The sequence below is a fragment of the Acanthisitta chloris genome, unplaced genomic scaffold, assembly GCF_000695815.1.
Source record: "Acanthisitta chloris isolate BGI_N310 unplaced genomic scaffold, ASM69581v1 scaffold18590, whole genome shotgun sequence".
Classification (NCBI taxonomy): domain Eukaryota; kingdom Metazoa; phylum Chordata; class Aves; order Passeriformes; family Acanthisittidae; genus Acanthisitta; species Acanthisitta chloris.
The window spans coordinates 46,195-65,242 of record NW_008651332.1 but is presented as its reverse complement, the minus strand read 5'-3'; the positions used below and the strand labels follow the sequence as shown (position 1 = coordinate 65,242).

At 36.0% G+C, this 19,048-nt stretch overlaps 1 protein-coding gene across 1 annotated transcript in view; it reads right to left on the bottom strand.

The window, feature by feature from the left end:
* Positions 1 to 19,048, bottom strand: part of LAMA2 (laminin, alpha 2) — a gene marked incomplete at its 5' end in the record, with an annotated part of 106,567 nt that overhangs the window by 43,466 nt on the left and 44,053 nt on the right. Inside the window, 6 exons of the mRNA XM_009072898.1 lie at positions 280 to 439; positions 3,785 to 3,918; positions 4,791 to 4,934; positions 6,545 to 6,699; positions 9,369 to 9,566; positions 12,491 to 12,607. Coding sequence (XP_009071146.1) covers positions 280 to 439; positions 3,785 to 3,918; positions 4,791 to 4,934; positions 6,545 to 6,699; positions 9,369 to 9,566; positions 12,491 to 12,607 — 908 coding nt within the window. The remainder of the gene's footprint in view (positions 1 to 279; positions 440 to 3,784; positions 3,919 to 4,790; positions 4,935 to 6,544; positions 6,700 to 9,368; positions 9,567 to 12,490; positions 12,608 to 19,048) is intronic.

Genomic DNA, 19,048 nt, shown 5'->3' with positions numbered 1-19,048 from the left:
AGCAGGAATTCGTGGTTTTGGCTAAATGCTGCAACAGTACCGTGAGCCACGTGGCTTCTGGTTAGAAGTTACCAGCATGGACAGAGAAATCTCAGGTGTGTGCACCTAGGTCTAGGCAAATCTCACTAATTTTTCAAGAGTGTAGGTATCTTATTTTCTACTAAAGCACCTCCTACAAGGATGTCAGCATGTTAAGAATTACTACTTCTGTTGTAAGAAATAACAAAATTTGTCCACATAAACAGCCAGTTAATACCCTTGCGTCGGGCAAGACATTACCTTAATTTTTTCAGTTAAACCACCAACAAACAGTACAGCATTAACATCTACATCCAAAATGGTATATCCAGGTGGAGAGACAGCACTGAATGTGGCTGGCACGATGCTGGCTTTAGGACCATCCAGAGCTCGCACTGATATTGAGCCATTTTTCCCAGTTCTAGAGATTTTAAAAAAATAATTAAAGAGTACAAAGTCAGTAGTTACACCAAACATAGAAAAAGTCTATTTTATATGGCAATTATTTTTATAGAGGCAAGTATTATTGTCCTGATTATGCTCCATTTTGATACAAATGAACAGACTCTTATGCCTGCATAAGTTAAAGCCATAATCACAGAACCAGATTTTTTTCTCACCCGAATGTCCTCTTTGAACAAAATTCACTAAACACATGAAGTGGAGCTTGCATTGACAAAAACAAAGAAGTATTTTTTTTTAAATTACTGTGATAAAATTAGTGTTAAGCAATTGTTTCTTGACATAACAAATGTTGCAGGCAAGGTTCCAAATTAAATTTCTAAACTTCATAAGGTTGATTAGATTATATTTGAACTGAAATGAATAATCATGTGATAAAGTACTTCAGTTTCCTTCACTGTGATGCACAGAGTTTGCATTTTCTGCAGTGGAGCTCTCTGGTTGCTTATCAAACAGGCACAAACCCCATTATGCTTGAGAATGTTACCTCATTGTCCTCTATGAGCCACATCAAATATTGATGGCATTGAAAAAAACAACAGACTTTGCCAATTGTTAATAGTTTCTCCATCAGTTTGTTTTCTACTTCTTAGGTTATATTAATGTAGTAACTGGCAAGGAAAGAGTTTGGTGACCAACACACACAATTTCTGGGTCCATAATGTGATTGCAGAAATAAGCATAGAGTATGACCTAAACCCTGTCATGTGCAAATGAAGTGTCTAGTGTGTTCAGTAATGTGTGTGGTAGAGGAGTGGCTGGGAGATGAGGCAGAGGGAGATCACGTGCTGTGGATTTATGGATAACATTACAAATTGCTGCTTTATCTCATTTTTAACAGGAATGCTGGATTTCCCATGACCACTGCCATTTTGATTTGGAAATTCCTAACATTCCTGACATGCAATCCTAATTAACATTGAAATACACAGCATGGATACCATTAGAATTTTGCTAATGGCTATGTTTCATATTTAATGCATAAATGAACCATTTTAAACAAAACTCTCTTTTTCCATACCAGGTTATAAAGAGTGTATACCTATCAAGAATGACTATCCACTTTTTAGATTACACGTGATAATTTGCTGGCTACCTGATTAGACTCTAAAAATTAATTGTTACCTATTCTCAAACTAAACAAAATTGAGATTGTTTTCAGAACACAAATTTTATATTTATATTTGTACACAAACGTTTCTAGGGAAAGGAAGAAAGATGATTAATTAGACGAACCAAAATTTTCCACACACAGCTTTTCTAGATGAAAAGTTACATGCCTGCTCTTCCCCCAGCCTGGAGCATTGCATGGGGCTGTAGTGACCCAAGTGCAGGACCTGGCCCTTTGCCATATTGAACCTCATACAGCTGGGCTCAGGTCATCGATCCAGCCTGTCCAGATCCCTTTGCAGTACCTTCCTGCCCTTCAGCAAGCAACACTCTAACTGCTAACAATGGAGTCTCTTCCATAAATAATTATCTCTTATTTAAGGAGGACAACGGAGCTTGAAGAAAGATCTTGGCTAACTTGGCAGCAAAAAAGACAGTGCTATCCAGTGCATGACAAGTCATCAGGTTAGAAGACACTGTTCTATTGATAGTTGGTTCTGTAAAACTGGAGGATGACAGAGGATGTACCAGCACTATGAAAACAATGGCAAAATTCAGCAAGGGCAGAATTTCATCTTATGTCTCCATTCTAAGCAGATACCCTGCTCCAGCTGTTCAGGCAGTTCTGTCAGACTGAAAAAGTCTGTGGCTGGAACTGAGTAGAAATTCAGAGAAAATAGGTGAGGAAATGAAATGAGTAAAACTCTCCAACAGTTTACGAAGGGGGTTAGAAGAGAGGTATTAAATGGACTAAATGTTCAAAGTTGAGGACTTTCATAGGGTAAGTGAATTATGAAGTCTGCCTTAAGAATGTAAAATCAGTCCCAAACTCTTCGTCTTAATCCCACAAATCCAACTAATGCCTCTGCAATGTAATTCTCCTAAACACTGCTCTGTACTTTAGATTTGTGCAGCTGTAATTGTTCTACATTGCTGATCCAGCAGTTTGTTCAAAACTAATGGCATGCACAGCCTATATATCCAGAATAACTAGCTAATAGGCAATGGACTTTTGTAGGATGTGTGAATTTTATACCATGTCCTGGCTTCATATTCTGCTGAAGCAGCTTTCTTGCAAATGAAAGCCTGGCATTACTGTGTCATGAAGCTGCTTTAGTATGCATAATATAACTGGTGAAGATTACAACAATTCGTATTGTACCCCAGTTTGTATTTTCCCAGCAATAAGGTTTCATTAAGCTATCTTCTGGAGCTGGTGCCATAATTTTATTTAATTCTCTGCCCTGAATGGCTGATTTCTGTGATTTCACTAAATTATTTAAACTAGATGCCATTTCCTCCTCTGATAGCTATGCATGCAACTGGAATTAGAGCGCTTTGTTTTCTTTCTCCTTCATTCCCTCATTTTCTGACTATATTACCCATTCTAGGTTTAATACTATGTGAAATTAACTGTAATGATGCAGGAGAAATTACTCAGCTTTTTATCAAATTACAATACAGATGATATTACCTAAATTACTAAGATCTGTTCAAGATAAAGGCTATAAAGTTATGCAATCCTTATGTTGTAATTACTACACCATATGTCATGTGTTTGCTATTTGAATGAAAAATACAAGCTTCGACTAACATGTGGAATTTGAATATTCAGGTATCCATATACCTAAATTTCAAAAGCATTAAACAGCTGATCTCAAATGACAAAATATATTTTAAGTTTCCTGAATATTTCTTTCTTCAATTTTAATAAACTGTATCTTTTTTTAGATATCTCCAGTTTGATGAGACATTCTGCCTATGGAAATGGCATTTTGAGTAAGAGTCAAGATACTGCTGTATGACAGACCATTCATTTGCAGTACTGTATCAAGACCAGAAATTCAGAAAAGCTGCTCCTCTTTAAAATTCAAGGAGAAAAGAACAGCAGTTACTCATCTGAGTGCCAAAACCGGTAATTGATTTTAAAAGGAAGTTAGTTGAAGAAGAGAATCAATAGAGTAATAGGTAAACAGAAAAGAATCTAAGCAGTCACAGATTGTTGATGCTAGAGGGGAAATATGGGATTCAAATACATTTTTGACACAGGAGAATTCACATTTCAATAGTAATCATAGTGCATACACTTCAGGTACTAATGGACGTAGGTTCAAAAGCTTTCATTAAACCAGACTGGAATTTCTCATATTACCTACTTTTCTTCTAAAATCTTGGAATTGAAATATATACTTGCCTAGAGGCTTCAATCCGGTACCAAAACCCATCATCAATGGTCAGATCTGGATACTCCACCCTTCCAACTCCAGATCCCACATCCCACAGGAAGCTCACCTTGCCTTTGCGCATCTCTATGGCCAAGAAGTCAGTCTACATGTAAAATATGCAAATAGAAGCAATATCACACTTTAATTAAGGAAGTTTCCAGAACTCTTCACATTTCAGGTCTAATGAGGCATCAGAAACACAGATATAGACAGTAGAGTATGAACATTAATTCTCACAGTGATCTAAAATGAAACTCTTTTTTCTGCCTTCATTGGTTCAAAGAAGGAACCTCAAGCCAAAGATGGCAAATGATTTGTCAGTGATATGCAGTAAATGACTGCGAGACTTACTGAAATGTAAATATTACAGCCATCAAGAAAAGGATTTAACTCAGAGAAACATTGTTTGTGATGGCAGAAAGGTATCAGGATACAGGATGACATCTAACCTTTTCATTTTGTATTAGGTAAATAAATTAATAGTTCAAATTGTTGGAAATAGAACACCTTTCTCATTTACTGAATTACTATTGATTATTCTAGAACTCTGCAAGCTATAGGGCTCGTGGGAGACTGAGTCATTCACCATTATTATGCTTGAAATTGTAGCCTTGACTTAAAATTACAATAAATAGGAGTTTTGACGGATGCGATATGATTAACTAAATAATTCCCACAGAAAAACCCACAATCAACTCCAACATTGCTCTATTTGCTTTAGTGCAGTTCCTGTTCAAGCCTGCTACTTCATATGTAGTTAATATAAAGATATATGCATCAAAAAATTGTGGGTCATATTTTACAAGTCTCTATATTAATACCAAAGACAACAAATGTCTAAATTATCTTAGGCCTTCTCCTCCTGCTTTGAAACCTCTGGGAGGAAAAAAAAAAAAGCCTTTCTCATCTTCTGTATTTGTCAGTAGTCTGATTTGAACGAGCAGCTCTGACATGAAAAGAAGGAGACAGACTCACAAACTTGGCACTTCCAAGGTAAAAAAGCAGATTGTCAGCAACTACAGTCTTCACATTGACAACGACGGTGTTGTATGTTCCCTTCTTTATTTCTGGTCTGTATGTGCGAATACAATTGCCTCCAGAGGACACAGACACTTTGATCTTCAAAAAAAGCATAGCAGAAAGAATTCAGTTTACTGCTTATTATTTCAGAATCAACCATAGATGTTTGCAAATAATTATACGAATATTATACTTTTTTCTTCACATTTTTTTGTTATGTGTACCAGGGAATTGCTGGGATATGCAAAGGAGATAGAAATGGAATATTTTTTTCTGGGATTGTTTATTAGAAGGAAATAAAAGCTCTTTCTGGCATTCATATTTGAAAGGATGAACTGTATAGATTAAAAATAGCTGGAAGATATACTGGCCTAATGCAAGTAGCGGTGGAATTCTAGCAGTCTATAAGGAGAATATGCAGCCAGGAAAATAAGCAGCACTTCTGAAGGAATCACAGCATATTGCTATCAGGTAGTTGAAATGATCTATTTTTCCCCTTGTAAGATCTTAAATTATGCCAGTTTAAAACACCTTTTCACAATTATTTTTAAACCAACAGTTGTGTCTATCACTGATTTTACATAGCCCCTAATGGGAGTTGGCATTCATAACTAAGATTTATTTTCACAGCTGAGTGACATATGCATTTGGATACATGTGCTAGTTTCCTCAGGCTCCGAGCACAGATAAAAACAGTTTACTGTTCACTTTCATAATGCCAGCATAGACATAATGACTGTACAATGGTATTTCAATCCCAGCTAGACATGTTTATGCATTACAGGAAATGTACATAATGGTGTCACCTTATGCTTAGGGCAAACTTTGTTAAAAAGGAGAATGATTATAGTACCAAACTCACAATTTCCCTATCTCAGAAATGCTGAGCAGTTAAGCACTTCAAAGTCTTCAGACAGAAGATGAATATAACAAAACCATATAATTACTGTAGCCTTTCTATTCTGTGCAAATTGCATCAAGTACATGGAACACACTTCTTTGCCAGTATCCTATTATTCTGTAGATTATTTTTTTCAACCAGTTTTCAACCATTTTTGAGGAAGATTTCTTAAGTACCATCTTCAAGATTTTTCTCCTCTGCTATTTAGGTCACAAGCTGAATAACCTCAGTATTAACCAGCTGATCCTCAAGTTGATAGCATTACTAAGTCAGGGAGATGGACTCCAAACTCACTAAATGGACTAGAAATATATTCTTAACTCAAGTCCTCAGCACTGCTAGTGGACAAAGGAAAATCAAGAATATGGGAAAAAGCAAATATACTCAGCAATTTCAGTGAGTGTGAGATGGTGTCGTTCTTGGGTAATTTAAGTTCTATGAAATGAAACCAGGGGCTTAATATCAGTGCTGAGGCAAGAAAATACATTTTCGTTTTCAAAAAAATCAATGATGCTGTGAGTCTTCTGCTACACTATGATCTACAATACTTCTGAAAAAATAACCATTCCAGGTATATTCCTACAGATGTTATTCATGTAACAAGCACATGTCTTAAATGAAGAGACAAGACACAGAGTGAAAATCATCAGAATATTCTCTTTTAGCTGAGAAATTATACTCCATTATTTGCTCTCTTTACACATGTTTAGAATTAGGAAGGATTCACCCTGTGGGAAAGAAATAAAAAAGTAGAAAATAAAACCCCATCAACACCCACAAGATCATTTTACTGAGAAACAGGACTTACCGAATTGGCTTGCTTCCGAGCTTGGTTTATTAGCTCTTTTATCTGAGAAATGTTTTTCCCTAAGTTATCCTGAAATTCTTTGATTGGCTTGATTTTATCTAACAGGCGATCTGCTTCCTTTTCTAGGGTTTTAATACTGGAATCTGCATCAGCAACTTCATAAGAAAGAACAAGGCAGAGTTTTAGATAATAGTGTCAGAGACTAATTATACACTGCAATAATAACATCCAAGAAAACTCTGCATACACAATGCTCAGGTGACTGTATATGCTACTATGAGGCACACAAAGACCAGGAAGCTACCTGAACAGAATAAGATAATATCAGAATATTTAGAATCAAGTTAAAGCAGTAATAGCAGCAAACACAGATGTTAAAGCAGGATTTTGAAGATGTAACTATGTTTCCGGTCAGGATGATACTAATGGAAAATAATTCCTGTAGCAAAATACATGTATAAATGAAATATTTGCTTCCTTTTTTATTTTTTTTAAAACCCTCCAATTTAAAATAAAAATGCTAGATTAATGAAAACTGGTTAGTTTCCATTAGTAATTTCTGAAACAGGGTTAGAATTAACTTGAAATTAATTCTTGAACTATAATGGGCACAAACAGAAAAAGGCTTTATTCTGGTCACAAGCTTAAAATTCTGTATGAGTACGGAAATCAGATTTAAAAATAGTGGCAGCAAATTGCAAATGTTATTTTTATCTATTTTTTTTCAGATAAGCTTAATAATTTTACAAGTATATTTTGTCCCCCTCTTCTTCTTTAAGCTTCAAATGACTTTTTTTGTCTCTCAACATACAACTAGTGAATAATGCCCTCTCTTTGACAATTCATAAGCAGATCTAAGGATTGCAACACTTGACTAGCATGAGGGTAAGGGATTGTGTGGATGACACTGAAAGGGACAAACATGTATTTACTAGAAATATGCGTATTCCGTGAAAAAAATAGCAACAGTAATAAAAATAATGCTTACATAAATCATGAAAATCTGCATATCTAGTTTTTTTAATAGTCACCCAAACACTCATACCAAACCTTCAAGATGCTTCGTTAAGTTTCACATAAGTTAAACTAGCTATCAAGTTGCTTTATCTCAAAGTTTTCTAGAAGCAACTATTTAGCTATTTCAATGAATGTGAAACAAAGAGCACCATGCAGAAGCTTTGGTGGTAAGCAGTAAATCATTGTTTACTGGAAAATGCACACTAAAAGCTGTAAGAAAAATGTACGTACAGATTTCTGCAGGCAAGATATGGAGACAAAGAAAAGAGAAAAAACAGAAGATAATGTAAGAGAGTGTTTTGAAGATCTAAACAGAAATGTAAAGTAAAATAAGGGATAGGATGAGTCTATAAAAACTTTTAACCTTTTATCTACAAAATAAGAATTCAGGGCCTGAATTCTGACATACAAGAGAGGCTATGTCTACTTTAGCATGTAGTCATGAGTGCAAACATACTTACTTTATATATCTATTATATCTCATTCTGTAATCTGAGTGTCCATTAACATTTGAAGAAGGGTAGAAATTTACTTCTGGAGTACACCTTCCAGTTAAGCTTAATCTCACATGAAAGAGTTTGCAAGTGTTAAAACCACTTTTCAATGCAATGGAAATAATGGTGACCGGGGACAATCAAGAGATTTATTTTGAAATTATCCTTCCTAATCTCAACTAAAATGTTAATATGCACACAGGTTTAAAATACTCAGGCTGGGACAGATGGCCTAGATCCAGCAGTGCCAAGAAATTATTGCTTTAAGGCCATTTCTCAGTTGTATCTCACTATCCTGCAAGAGGTCATTGTTTTACAGATCTCCTTGTTCCATAACCCATGGTAATCTAACCACACCATTTCAATCAATAACTTCATATTGTCTAAATTTGCATGGATCAGTCTGCCCAGTGGGAATTGTACTGGGGTTCACACATGTATCTCAGCTGATAGGGAACTGGGAATGTGCAATAGGCAGGCAGTGACAAACTGCCATTGGGATTAACTTCTTTTACTAGTACAGCAACAATTGCAAGAGGATATCCGTCCATAGAATAAGAATGACAATCTCCTAAATGGCATGTTTTTAGGTGTCCAGCTTCATCAAGCTGACAACAACCTAGGGAGCACAGGGTAGCTGAGAAATTAGACTTCAGTAATTTTGTCTGGTTTTGTGGCCAGCCTTGGCTGTATATACCTATATGATATGGCCTTGTAATCAAACAAAAAATGTGTTGCAATTTAGAATTAATTTTTATCCGTCATAACCAAAGTGAAAATGCTAAAGCAATTGTCACACTGGATAACAGAATCCACTCCCAGAATCTACTTTCTTTCTTTATTCTGAAGTGTCTTCAGTGTTCTACCAAAAATAGTAACATACATGAAAGAAGTCATACATTTCTCCCAGGACTGATTATCTGGTTGACTGAAGGCAGGTTTAGTGTGGGGTATTTTGCTTGAATCAGGTGGTGAATTGCCAGTCAGAATCTTTGATTATTCATCTCCTAAATACTTTAAAAAATAGTCTATGGAACAAATCTATTACATGTTCACCCTGCTGACAGTAGCTTTACTTCCAACTACTAGCATTAGTCCTTAAGATTTAAAATTCTTTTCACAGAATTGTTAGGGTTGGAAAGGAACTCTACTTCTTTTTCATATATGTAAAAACTCCAGAAAATAGAAGTGATAGATTCCTTTCGTCCCAGCATACTGTGGTATTGCTACGTGAGTGAAATTCTATAGTATCTCTGTTTCATTTTGACATATGAAATGAAAACCACAAACTGAAAAAACCACCACCAAACAACCAATAAAGTTCTTACTGTTCTCAATAGGATCCTTCACAATTGCATTTGTTTTGGCCAGATTATCTTCAAGTTTGCTGTAGTTGTTTCTCAACCCCAGGAGATTCCGATTGAGGTCTTTAATCTGGGCCAGGACGTCATTTGCAGTATCATTGGCTTGTCTTGCTTTGTCTTTGGCTGCCTGTACCTTTATAGCTGTATCTGTACGAAGAAAAGGATAATGAAAGGATTGCCCAGAGTACAGAGGTTTCTTTCACATATCTTTAGAATAGGGTTAGGTTAAAGTTATATCATCTTAAATTGTGTTGTGTTGTTCTTTGAGACGTCCTACTTCACATGTAGTTAGACATTAGTTGCAAGTTTTGACTGCAGAATCTGGCCCTTTAGGTATTTTTTGAGACATTAAATACATATCAAGAAGAGAAAATGCACCAGATCCATTTGTATGTAAAGGACAAACAATTTTTAGCAGGTAAATTTGTGTGCAATTTTGTTGTTGCTGCTGCTGACCCATTGGTCAACCTCTGATCACGTGCCAGATACAATATTTGATACTTAGAAATAGGACTTTCAATGTTCTGATATGCAGAGTACAGAAATCGGGCTCCATGTGTTTCAGATGAAATTGTGAAAAACATTCTTGTGAATCAGGAGATGAAGAGTCCATTGACTGAGTTAATCACGTACATCCATAGACATCACTGGTGACATGGAGCAAAGCAATTAGTCTAATACTGTCCCACCTCTCTGCCTGTAAAATGGAAATGAACATTCTGTCTTTGGAGTGAAAACATTCAAGTCTGGAATGGTTTTGATTCTGCCATTGATAAATGCTAAACAGACAGCTAGATACTCATGTTGGTATTTATTCAGGTTCTGTGTAAATCGGATTGCTTTAAAATTTATCACAGAGCTTAGGTGCTGTTGCCATGCTGGGATTACTGCACATCCTGAGCCAGCATCACAGGTTGTGCTGGACTAGGGAGCTGCTAAATTTTCTAAATTCTCACAGATGGGAGGAAGTGAGCAAGCAGAAAATGCTGTGGTGGACATTCCAGCTTGCAAGGAAACCAATGTGAACTCCCACCCTTGTCCCCACACCACAAGGGAGTCATGGGGTCTCCTAGGCAGGTCCTTCTCCTTCTGTGGAACATCTTATGTGATCAAGCCCATGGCCTGGGGAGCATGTACTGGTTTCCAATGCTACAGAGAGTTGGTGGATTTGTCCTTCATGCTGAAGAGTTACATGACCCTTATTACTTTCTTGAGTTAAGATATATTATACCCATGCTTCAAACGGCTCCACCCTTATTTCTGACGTTTTGGATCTGAAAAGCCCCCCAAATAAAATAGCACCTCAGAAATACAGCTAACCTTTAATAAACCATTATAACTGCCAGTTCTGACAAGGGAAAGAAAAGAGAGCTCTGATTGCCTTGACTTCCTTTATTCATTATATCCAAGCAATTCTTTTTGGGTCGTCATTAGAGGTCATGCACCATTCTGGCAGAGTGAAAGCTGGAGTTACTGTGTTACTTCCTTCTATTTGCCATGCAAATTATTTTTACCCACACTTTAAATTATGCCATCCCTGCACATGCGGGTCCTTGTCCTAGGGTGATCTACCTGTTTATCTCATTCTGAATTTTTCTGCTTTTATTTGATTATTAGTATAGCAAGGACACAAGAATTATTAGTTTAAGCTGTTCTCTGCTTTCTTGAATCATTGAAGAACAAGATGTATGACAGGGTCATTTCCTCTCCCTTCCTCATTGATTACTTTCTTGTTGGACAACTAATTTATGGCATTTTCTTATTCATGCCATTTATTTGCTCTGAATTTCATTCTTAATACATATCCACTTGTTTTTATGAGTGTCCTTGTCCCAAGAGAAAGCACTCTGTAACTCTAATCTGCCAAGAGTTTATTACATTGCTAATGATTGCATATTTCATGTTTCTTTTAGTTGTTCCATATTTAGTATTCCATGTCCTAAGGTTAACAGGCCTTAGAGATCCATTTTGTTTGACTGAGATATCTATCTGTGCACAGGAAGACAAAGAGTTGTGTCAATACCTGTGACCAAAATCCAAGAAATGGTATGTAATGAGCATGGCATATTAACCACTTTTTTATGTAAATGTCTGATTTCAAGAATTACTAAATCTAAACCAAAACTTTTAAGTTAATTGGAATCTTAAAGCCACAAAAATGTCCAAGATGAATAGTAAACCATTTTTCACATCAAGGTTTTACTTTCAGTCTGAACCTTCCAGACCATCAGAAATCAGAGTACAGATTTTCTTTAGAGACTTTTCTTATGGCATAACTTCAGTTTATAAAGTGCTCCTTGGAGACAAAAGTCATAGCAGAATACATTGCTTAAAAACTTTTAATTTTCTATAACATTCATTTTATCATTTACTGCCCATTACAGTGATACTATGTTGTAGCTCCCTGTCTCTTGCTATCACATGGCTAAGTAGTCCATCCTAGGACTTTGGGATTTTAATGTGAATTTTTTTTGAGAGAGTTTTTACATTAAAAAAAAAAGTCTTTATATAATGACAATTGTGCATAACACTTCAGAGTCCATTGAGAAAAACCTGTTCCAGTTCTAAGCAACTTACAGTCTAAAAAAAGATATACAACACCAACAGTGACTGGAAATGTTGAGAGTGTGGTAGAAAGGTAAGACAAAACCCAGCAAATTTCACTCTGCTTTCTTCTGTAAAGTCAGTAAGCCTTTATTCTTCTTCAGTTAATTTACACTGGTTAAATTATAACGGTTCATTAAAGAATAGTTTCATACAAATACTTTTCATGTTCTAACAAAAGACTATTTGTCTCAGAATATATCATGATTTCTGATATCATAATTATTGTCTTTCAGAAACCTTCTGCCAACTGCAGAAGCATGGTACCTTTCACCATGCCAAACTGGAAACTGATACCATATAATTGTTTTCAGTTCAAGTTTTCTCTCTCACATTGTTCATATTAATCTTACAACAACACCCAATGGTCAAAGTGGACACAGCATGGACACAGACATGTGTTAAGTGATGCAAAAAGAAACAAAAGAGCAGGGAGGAGTGAAGGGTTACAGCACTTTTCAGCTTACCGTTAGGAATGGCTGACAGCTTTCCTAAAGTTTCATTCAAAGCTCCCAGGAGAATGGAATTCTTCTCATCAGCATCTTCCAGCCTGTTCTGCATGCTGTCCAGATGATCCCCCTTTTCTATAAAAAGTGCATATAATACAGAACCTTTAACTCTTTGCTTCCACTATCCTTTCTTTGCACATAACTAAAAATGCATAATAACGAGTGAGCCACTTTTCATTACGGTATTTTATTGTGTAAACAAGTCCAGTAGAACTTGTTGTAATGTTCACTGATCATCTTCTCCTGTTTCTTTAAGTTCCCTACTTTCACAGTGTCTAAATACTTGTGCTCCTTGCACAATTGTATATTTATCAAGGGTTTTCCTGAGGTGTACTGAGGAAAGAAAGAACTACAGCCACAGATGTTATGATTAGGCAAATTCACACAATGACCCACTGACATTCTACAGTTGTGATGTTAGCCATAGATTCCTAGGTGAAGCTACTACCTTTCTTCTTAAGGTGATTGTCTCAGTTGAATGAGTTGCTTTTGCGATTAGACTGGACAGAGTTCACTTGGATTTTCTCAAAGTTAACCAATGCTGACATAACATCTGAAGAAAAAACAAGATCACTCTGGCAGTGAGCTTCACTATGAGGAGAATACATGGACAACAGGTTATTATGAAATAAACATACTAAATTTGTTTTTTGAAAACACCTGCCTAGAAAATAAAATTAAAACCTAAGAATTTGTTCAAAGTAAAGAACTAATACAAATCAAAGGCACAGGTGTGTCATAAATTTGGAGCATTATGGTTGAAACTGATGTTATCCTTTACAAGTAAGCTCCTATTCTTCAACAGTTCCTTTGAAGAAAATTACAGAGTTTTTTTTTTTTTGAAAGGTATCCAGCATAGCAATAATTTTTCAAACTCTCAAAAATGAGATTCCAGCTAAGCTTTATGGCGATTTAAACAGCCATTATTCCAAAATTTAGAACTAAAGTTTGGCACAAAAAAATGGTAGTTAATACTTAAACTACTGTCTCAGGGGGCTTTTCATCATTTCTTCGCATCAATATGAAACTCCTTAGAACAGACAGCTGGTAATTTCTTACCTTAAAGGCATGTCCTACTGGGAAACTAATTCAACATCACTGAGCTTGATAGCAGGAAGAGGAGAATAATTTGTAGACAAGGAGCTCAGGATACAAACTATGACTGACCTTCACATATGTGACAGGCTATTGAAAAAATCACCTAGTTTTCGCATAGTTATCCAAACAGTTAGTGGGATATGAAAATATATCAGAGAGGAGGTATGTTGGTGAATTATAGGCATACACTTGTCAAAATAAAAAGCATCCCTTTTTATTAAGGGACAATAATTAGATGTATCATTGATAGTCCAGCCCCATCAACATCATCAGGACTGTAACCCTTTTGTGACAGAAAAACCCAGAATGACAGAATAAAATGAGGGACTGTGGTTCACATTCCACAAATTCTAAAAAGTATGGTTTCTTAAAACTAGATGTGCAAGAAGCAATTTGTAAGGAGAAAAAAAAAATCAATCAAAATTTATATTACCTACAAGAAAACATTAATTAATTTTTCCAAGGCTATAGCAAGGCTGAAATAACACATGGAATTTAAATGAGAACTATACTTTTGTTGTTAGATCCTTTGAAATGTCATTCAGGAAGAAATCTGCTTTATTTAAACTAAAGCAACATGCAGAACTGCAGGAGTGCCTGCAGGTAAGTCTTCATTCCCACAAAATGTCCTGCAGAGGAACAGGACGTTTGTGTGAAATGTAAGTGGCAAAGTTAACACTAGACTAAAGTTGGGAAGAATCACATAAATTATAAGATCATTCATCTCCTCAAAAACACCTTTATTTTTGAATTACAGGTTCTGTCCTCACTGCTGAATGAGGCTACATGATGTTAAACTAGGATGAACTCATGAGATTATGGTCTTGCATGCCCTGAGATTTTGTCTGAGCTCATTTCATGTTAAGTAATAATACTGACAAAACTGTTTTAATTTCCTCCATTTAATTCTGAAATTATGGTCCTACCAATATTTCCTTGGTGTCTCTGGAGGGATGTTAGTGTTTATAAAGTGTGTTAATATTTCTGAGAGGTTTGATTCATTTACAATGCTGGTGCTCTAACTTTGTAGCATACTTTTAAATTATCTCTTTTTCTCCTCTTTACTCTGCCAGATCCAACATTATGCTAATTATTCCCCAGTTATATTTCTGAGGAATCATGTTTCCAGACTTCTGTTTTCAGCTTTGTAACCATAGCAGCAAACTGTTTTTTACGGAATTTAATAAGGGAAGTTTCCCTAGAACTCCTGAAATTGAATATTGAGATTTTATCTTTTTAATATTTTTTTTTCTTTTAATTCCTCAATTACATTTTAACTGTGGGTTGGTTTTTTTTTTAAACTGCAATAATAAAGCCATAAATAAGTGTACCGAGGGAGGCTCTTACACAAAGAGAAGTGAGGAGCTACTATGTTCTGTGTCAGCTTTTCAAGGAAATTGTTCATTTTGTACAGTGATATTAAGATGAAGTTATATTTTGAAGTAATTTCTCCTACTGTAATCCAGATGGCCTCTTCACAAAGCACAGAGCTAATTTTCTATAAGAATCACAAACCAAACCATCTTCACATCAGCTTTTCCCCATCCTTTAATTATTAGCATTTATGAAAGCTGCTGGAGCTATGATCTGAAGGACTGAGATCCTCCAGTTAAGCACAGAGGCTAGTCAAAATACAGGCAGCTCTAGTCTAAGTTTTTTCAAACTACAGAGATAATCTGACTTGAAGAGGTAAGTAGGTCTGCACTGAAACATGCCAGGCACTGTCAATTCACATCAAAGTGTAGGTTGAGCAGCATCCTGAGAAATTTATCTCAATCCAGTTTCCACTTGATTAGCTCTGCAGAAAGATGGCATAGGATGCCAACAAATGCACTGTTTAATGTTCAAATCAACAGAACTAGTCACACATTGCTGAAACTAAACCCTAAACAGTAAGTAGGAACCTGAAGGACTTTGTAGGTATGGACCTTTAGGTTTTCTGGCTTGGTTTACATGAACCAAGATTTTGAATTCCTGTTTATATTAAACAGAGCATTACAGAATAAAGCATCACCCCTTTTTCCTCTAAGTGAATAAATTGAAGTCAGCCAAATGAAAAAAAAATACCTGCACACATATGTTTTGCCTTAAGACGAACTTAATAATTTAGTTACTTACCATTTATGTGTATTGATCTACTTTTACAAGTTTTTACAAGTCTCTGCAGATCACAGATATAGGTGGCACTGGTTAATTACTGATGCTGTGGCACCACTGCAATGGTAGTAGAAACACATGTCTTCTAACTGTACGACCAAATGGAGTTTTTCCCTGTGAAACTGTCCAAGAAGACTATGCTACTGAATGCATGTACCCCAAAATCAGAATAAAGGTAGAAATCTATCAAGGAGCAACAGCTGCTTTTATGGACTGGAAACTGCACAAATAAGCTGGCTATTATACACACTCCTTCCTGTTGTCTTTGCATTGTTTCTGCAAAATAGCATTCTTGCTCCCCACAGTTTCATCCCATAAAGAGGAAGATGGGTCACAAGCTAAATTTTTTCCCTAAACCAAGCAAGATTTATAAACCTGTGTTAGACACAAAGAGGGGAAAGACATATATCTAGAGAAATGCAACTAATAATGTTTAACTTTTTTAAAAGACTACTTTCAGCACTGACTGCAATATTCTGGTAAATGCGAAATGCCAGGTCATCAGAAATACAAAGCAGAAGAGAACATACAAACAAGGAATCTAGCTGTGCCTATCAGCTGGAAAATGCTTTAGCTAAAAATATTCACATGTCAGACAAGACAAGTTCCCCTCAAGTTGTCAATTCTTAAGCAAAAGAAATGACATGAGCAGAATTTCAGTAGCCACCTGACAGCAGTCTCCAGCTGAAGAGGAGTTTATACATCTTATTTTCACTTTTCATTGATCAGTTTTGACAAAGTCTGTATACAGTCTCAAATCTGCACTGGGGTAAGTATATTTTTAAAACAGTAAATTAAAAATTATAAGGAAGAAAAATTGCTCCTGGCAAACTGCAAAATCCCTCAAGGCACAGAGAGAATGAAGCTAGCAGGCAGCAGCATTTACTCACTTGTAGCCAAAATTTCAAAACTCCTTCTTAGCCAGAGTACTACATAGCAATTTTGCTTCCTCCACCAGTGTTATTCTTTCTACCTCCTAGCCCCACAGAGAGAGAAATTACTACATCTCCTTTTAATAGCTTCTGTCAGAAGCTTTGCTTTGTAAGGACTGTTTCAGCAGTCTTTGAGGGTAATATAAAACATTTTCATGATTAACAGCCATTTTATAACTCAGGTAATTGGCCACAAATCAGGGGAATGTCATAATGTAGGAAGAAAACACTCCCACCTCTATCACAGCCCAGCCTGGATTTTTAGGGTGTATATTAGCTGAGTGGCTTATGGGTCTTCATTACTTGAACTAATGTACTACCTGTAGTGCAGACAGAGAAATTTTAAGCTAGTGATTACTTCTGTCTACCAGATCTTTATAGAGTGCCCATTAGCCATCTTGTACTTCCAGCTGAGACTCTGAACAGGATGGCTTTATAACAATTCTAAGAAAATATCTTTCTATTAGTTTGACACTAAACTCTCACTTTCTATTTTGGGAACATCAAGACATACATAAGGGATTATGTTCATAATAATAACATATGTTCTATGTTATTTGCAATAATAATAACATCACCACCTTGGTAAAAAAAGCAGGGTGGGGAATAGAAATCTGTCACTGCATTTTATTCTTACGCATCTGCATTCTGGGCACAACATTAACTGATCTCCACGGGTCAAGCTGTGGAGCATGGCCATGTTTTATTAGATGCAAAAAGGCATACTGTTCAAGTTCAGAATGTTTGTCTTTATGAAGCACTTTAAATCTAAGGCATATCAGAGACTATTAAGAAAGTTCCATCTCATTACCCTTCAGTTTGGGGCAAGAACATAGACAAAGATCTAATACTTGCATTTTAAGCACTGCTACCTGCTTGCATTAGGTTTGCTTTATGAATCTTTAGACTGTTTAGATCTCTGCTTCTGAATTATGAAACTTATCAAATTCTCACTGGTACAATGGGAGAATTACAAGCTTTTTTTTCCAAAATTTTCTGAAGCAATGTCTTACTGAGGTTGCAGTATATCTAGTCTCAGGGTTAAATTGAATGGTCTTGTGGACACATGGAATTCACATACATCCAAGTACAGACACTATTTTATTTTGTCCTTGAAGACAGGACACTGCACTATGTGGAATACAAGGGGAGCACACAGAGTTATGGGCTCCACTCTGAGGTGTCCAGCATGCTCAGAGGAATGCTGTGGCAGTGCAGGCATTTTAATGTTTCCTATACACCAGCCATGGCAAACTGCAGCAGTTTGTATTCCAGAAAGCACCTCTATTTGTTGTACTTCAGCCATGCTACTGAAATTGTACACTGGCCTCCCCTCAGAGTTTTGTGTGTTTCTGTAAGATATTTCCTGAAATACACTCCTCCATCCCTAAATCTGTACTGAATCTGGCAGTAGTGAGTCACAATAAAGAACACCCTAAATATACATCCAAGATTTACTATTGACTCAGACACATTTTTTTCTTCTCAGAGCTGCTACAAGAAAATAGTACTGTTTTTCACTTTCAGCATATGACAGTGAAATGCAATTAATGACCTTATGAAACATTATACTTTATGACCTTATTAAACATTATGTTTTCTTGTTAGCTAGTTCTGAAGTTGGAAATCCTAGAGCTGCCAAAACTAAATGAATGTGTAGTAATTTCCCAAAGATGACTCTAAGCTGTATGGATCTCATCCCTTATGCTGTATGCTTGCCTTAACATATCTCCCAAGAGGCCAAAGAAAATTTTGTACATAAAAACCTGAAAGACAGGCTCTGTTATAAAAATTTGTCTCGTTTCTAATAAAAAGTGCTTCAACTATGCTAGCACGACAGGCACCGTCTCTCTGACAAGTTTAAAACTCAACCTAAAATATTTACTGTGTGTGATTTTTCTAGTTCTGATGCACGAAAAAAACTTCACAAAATACCCAGCTTAATTTGCAGACCCCTGTGATGAGCAAAAAAGACTATATCATAGCTATATTTTTCCCACATCTTTATTTCTTCTAACTCCTAAATCTGTTTGCTCCCACAGGTTTTCAAGTACTATGCTTTTTCCATCCTTAATTCCAGGTCAACCTTATTATAGCTTCAGCCAATTGAATCAGATTGAACTGTAATGAATCTAGTATGACAGAATTTTTCAAAAACTACAGTGACTGGACATAAACTTCTCAAAATATACATGGCAAAATTTCAAGTTACTAAAGGGAGGGGTTACAGTGCATTAACTTGAAAGCAACCACAAAATTATCAACTTGAACTTATTCTGCCTGGACTCAGTATACAGATGAAAGACTTTCAGTGAGTTGTACAGAGGAC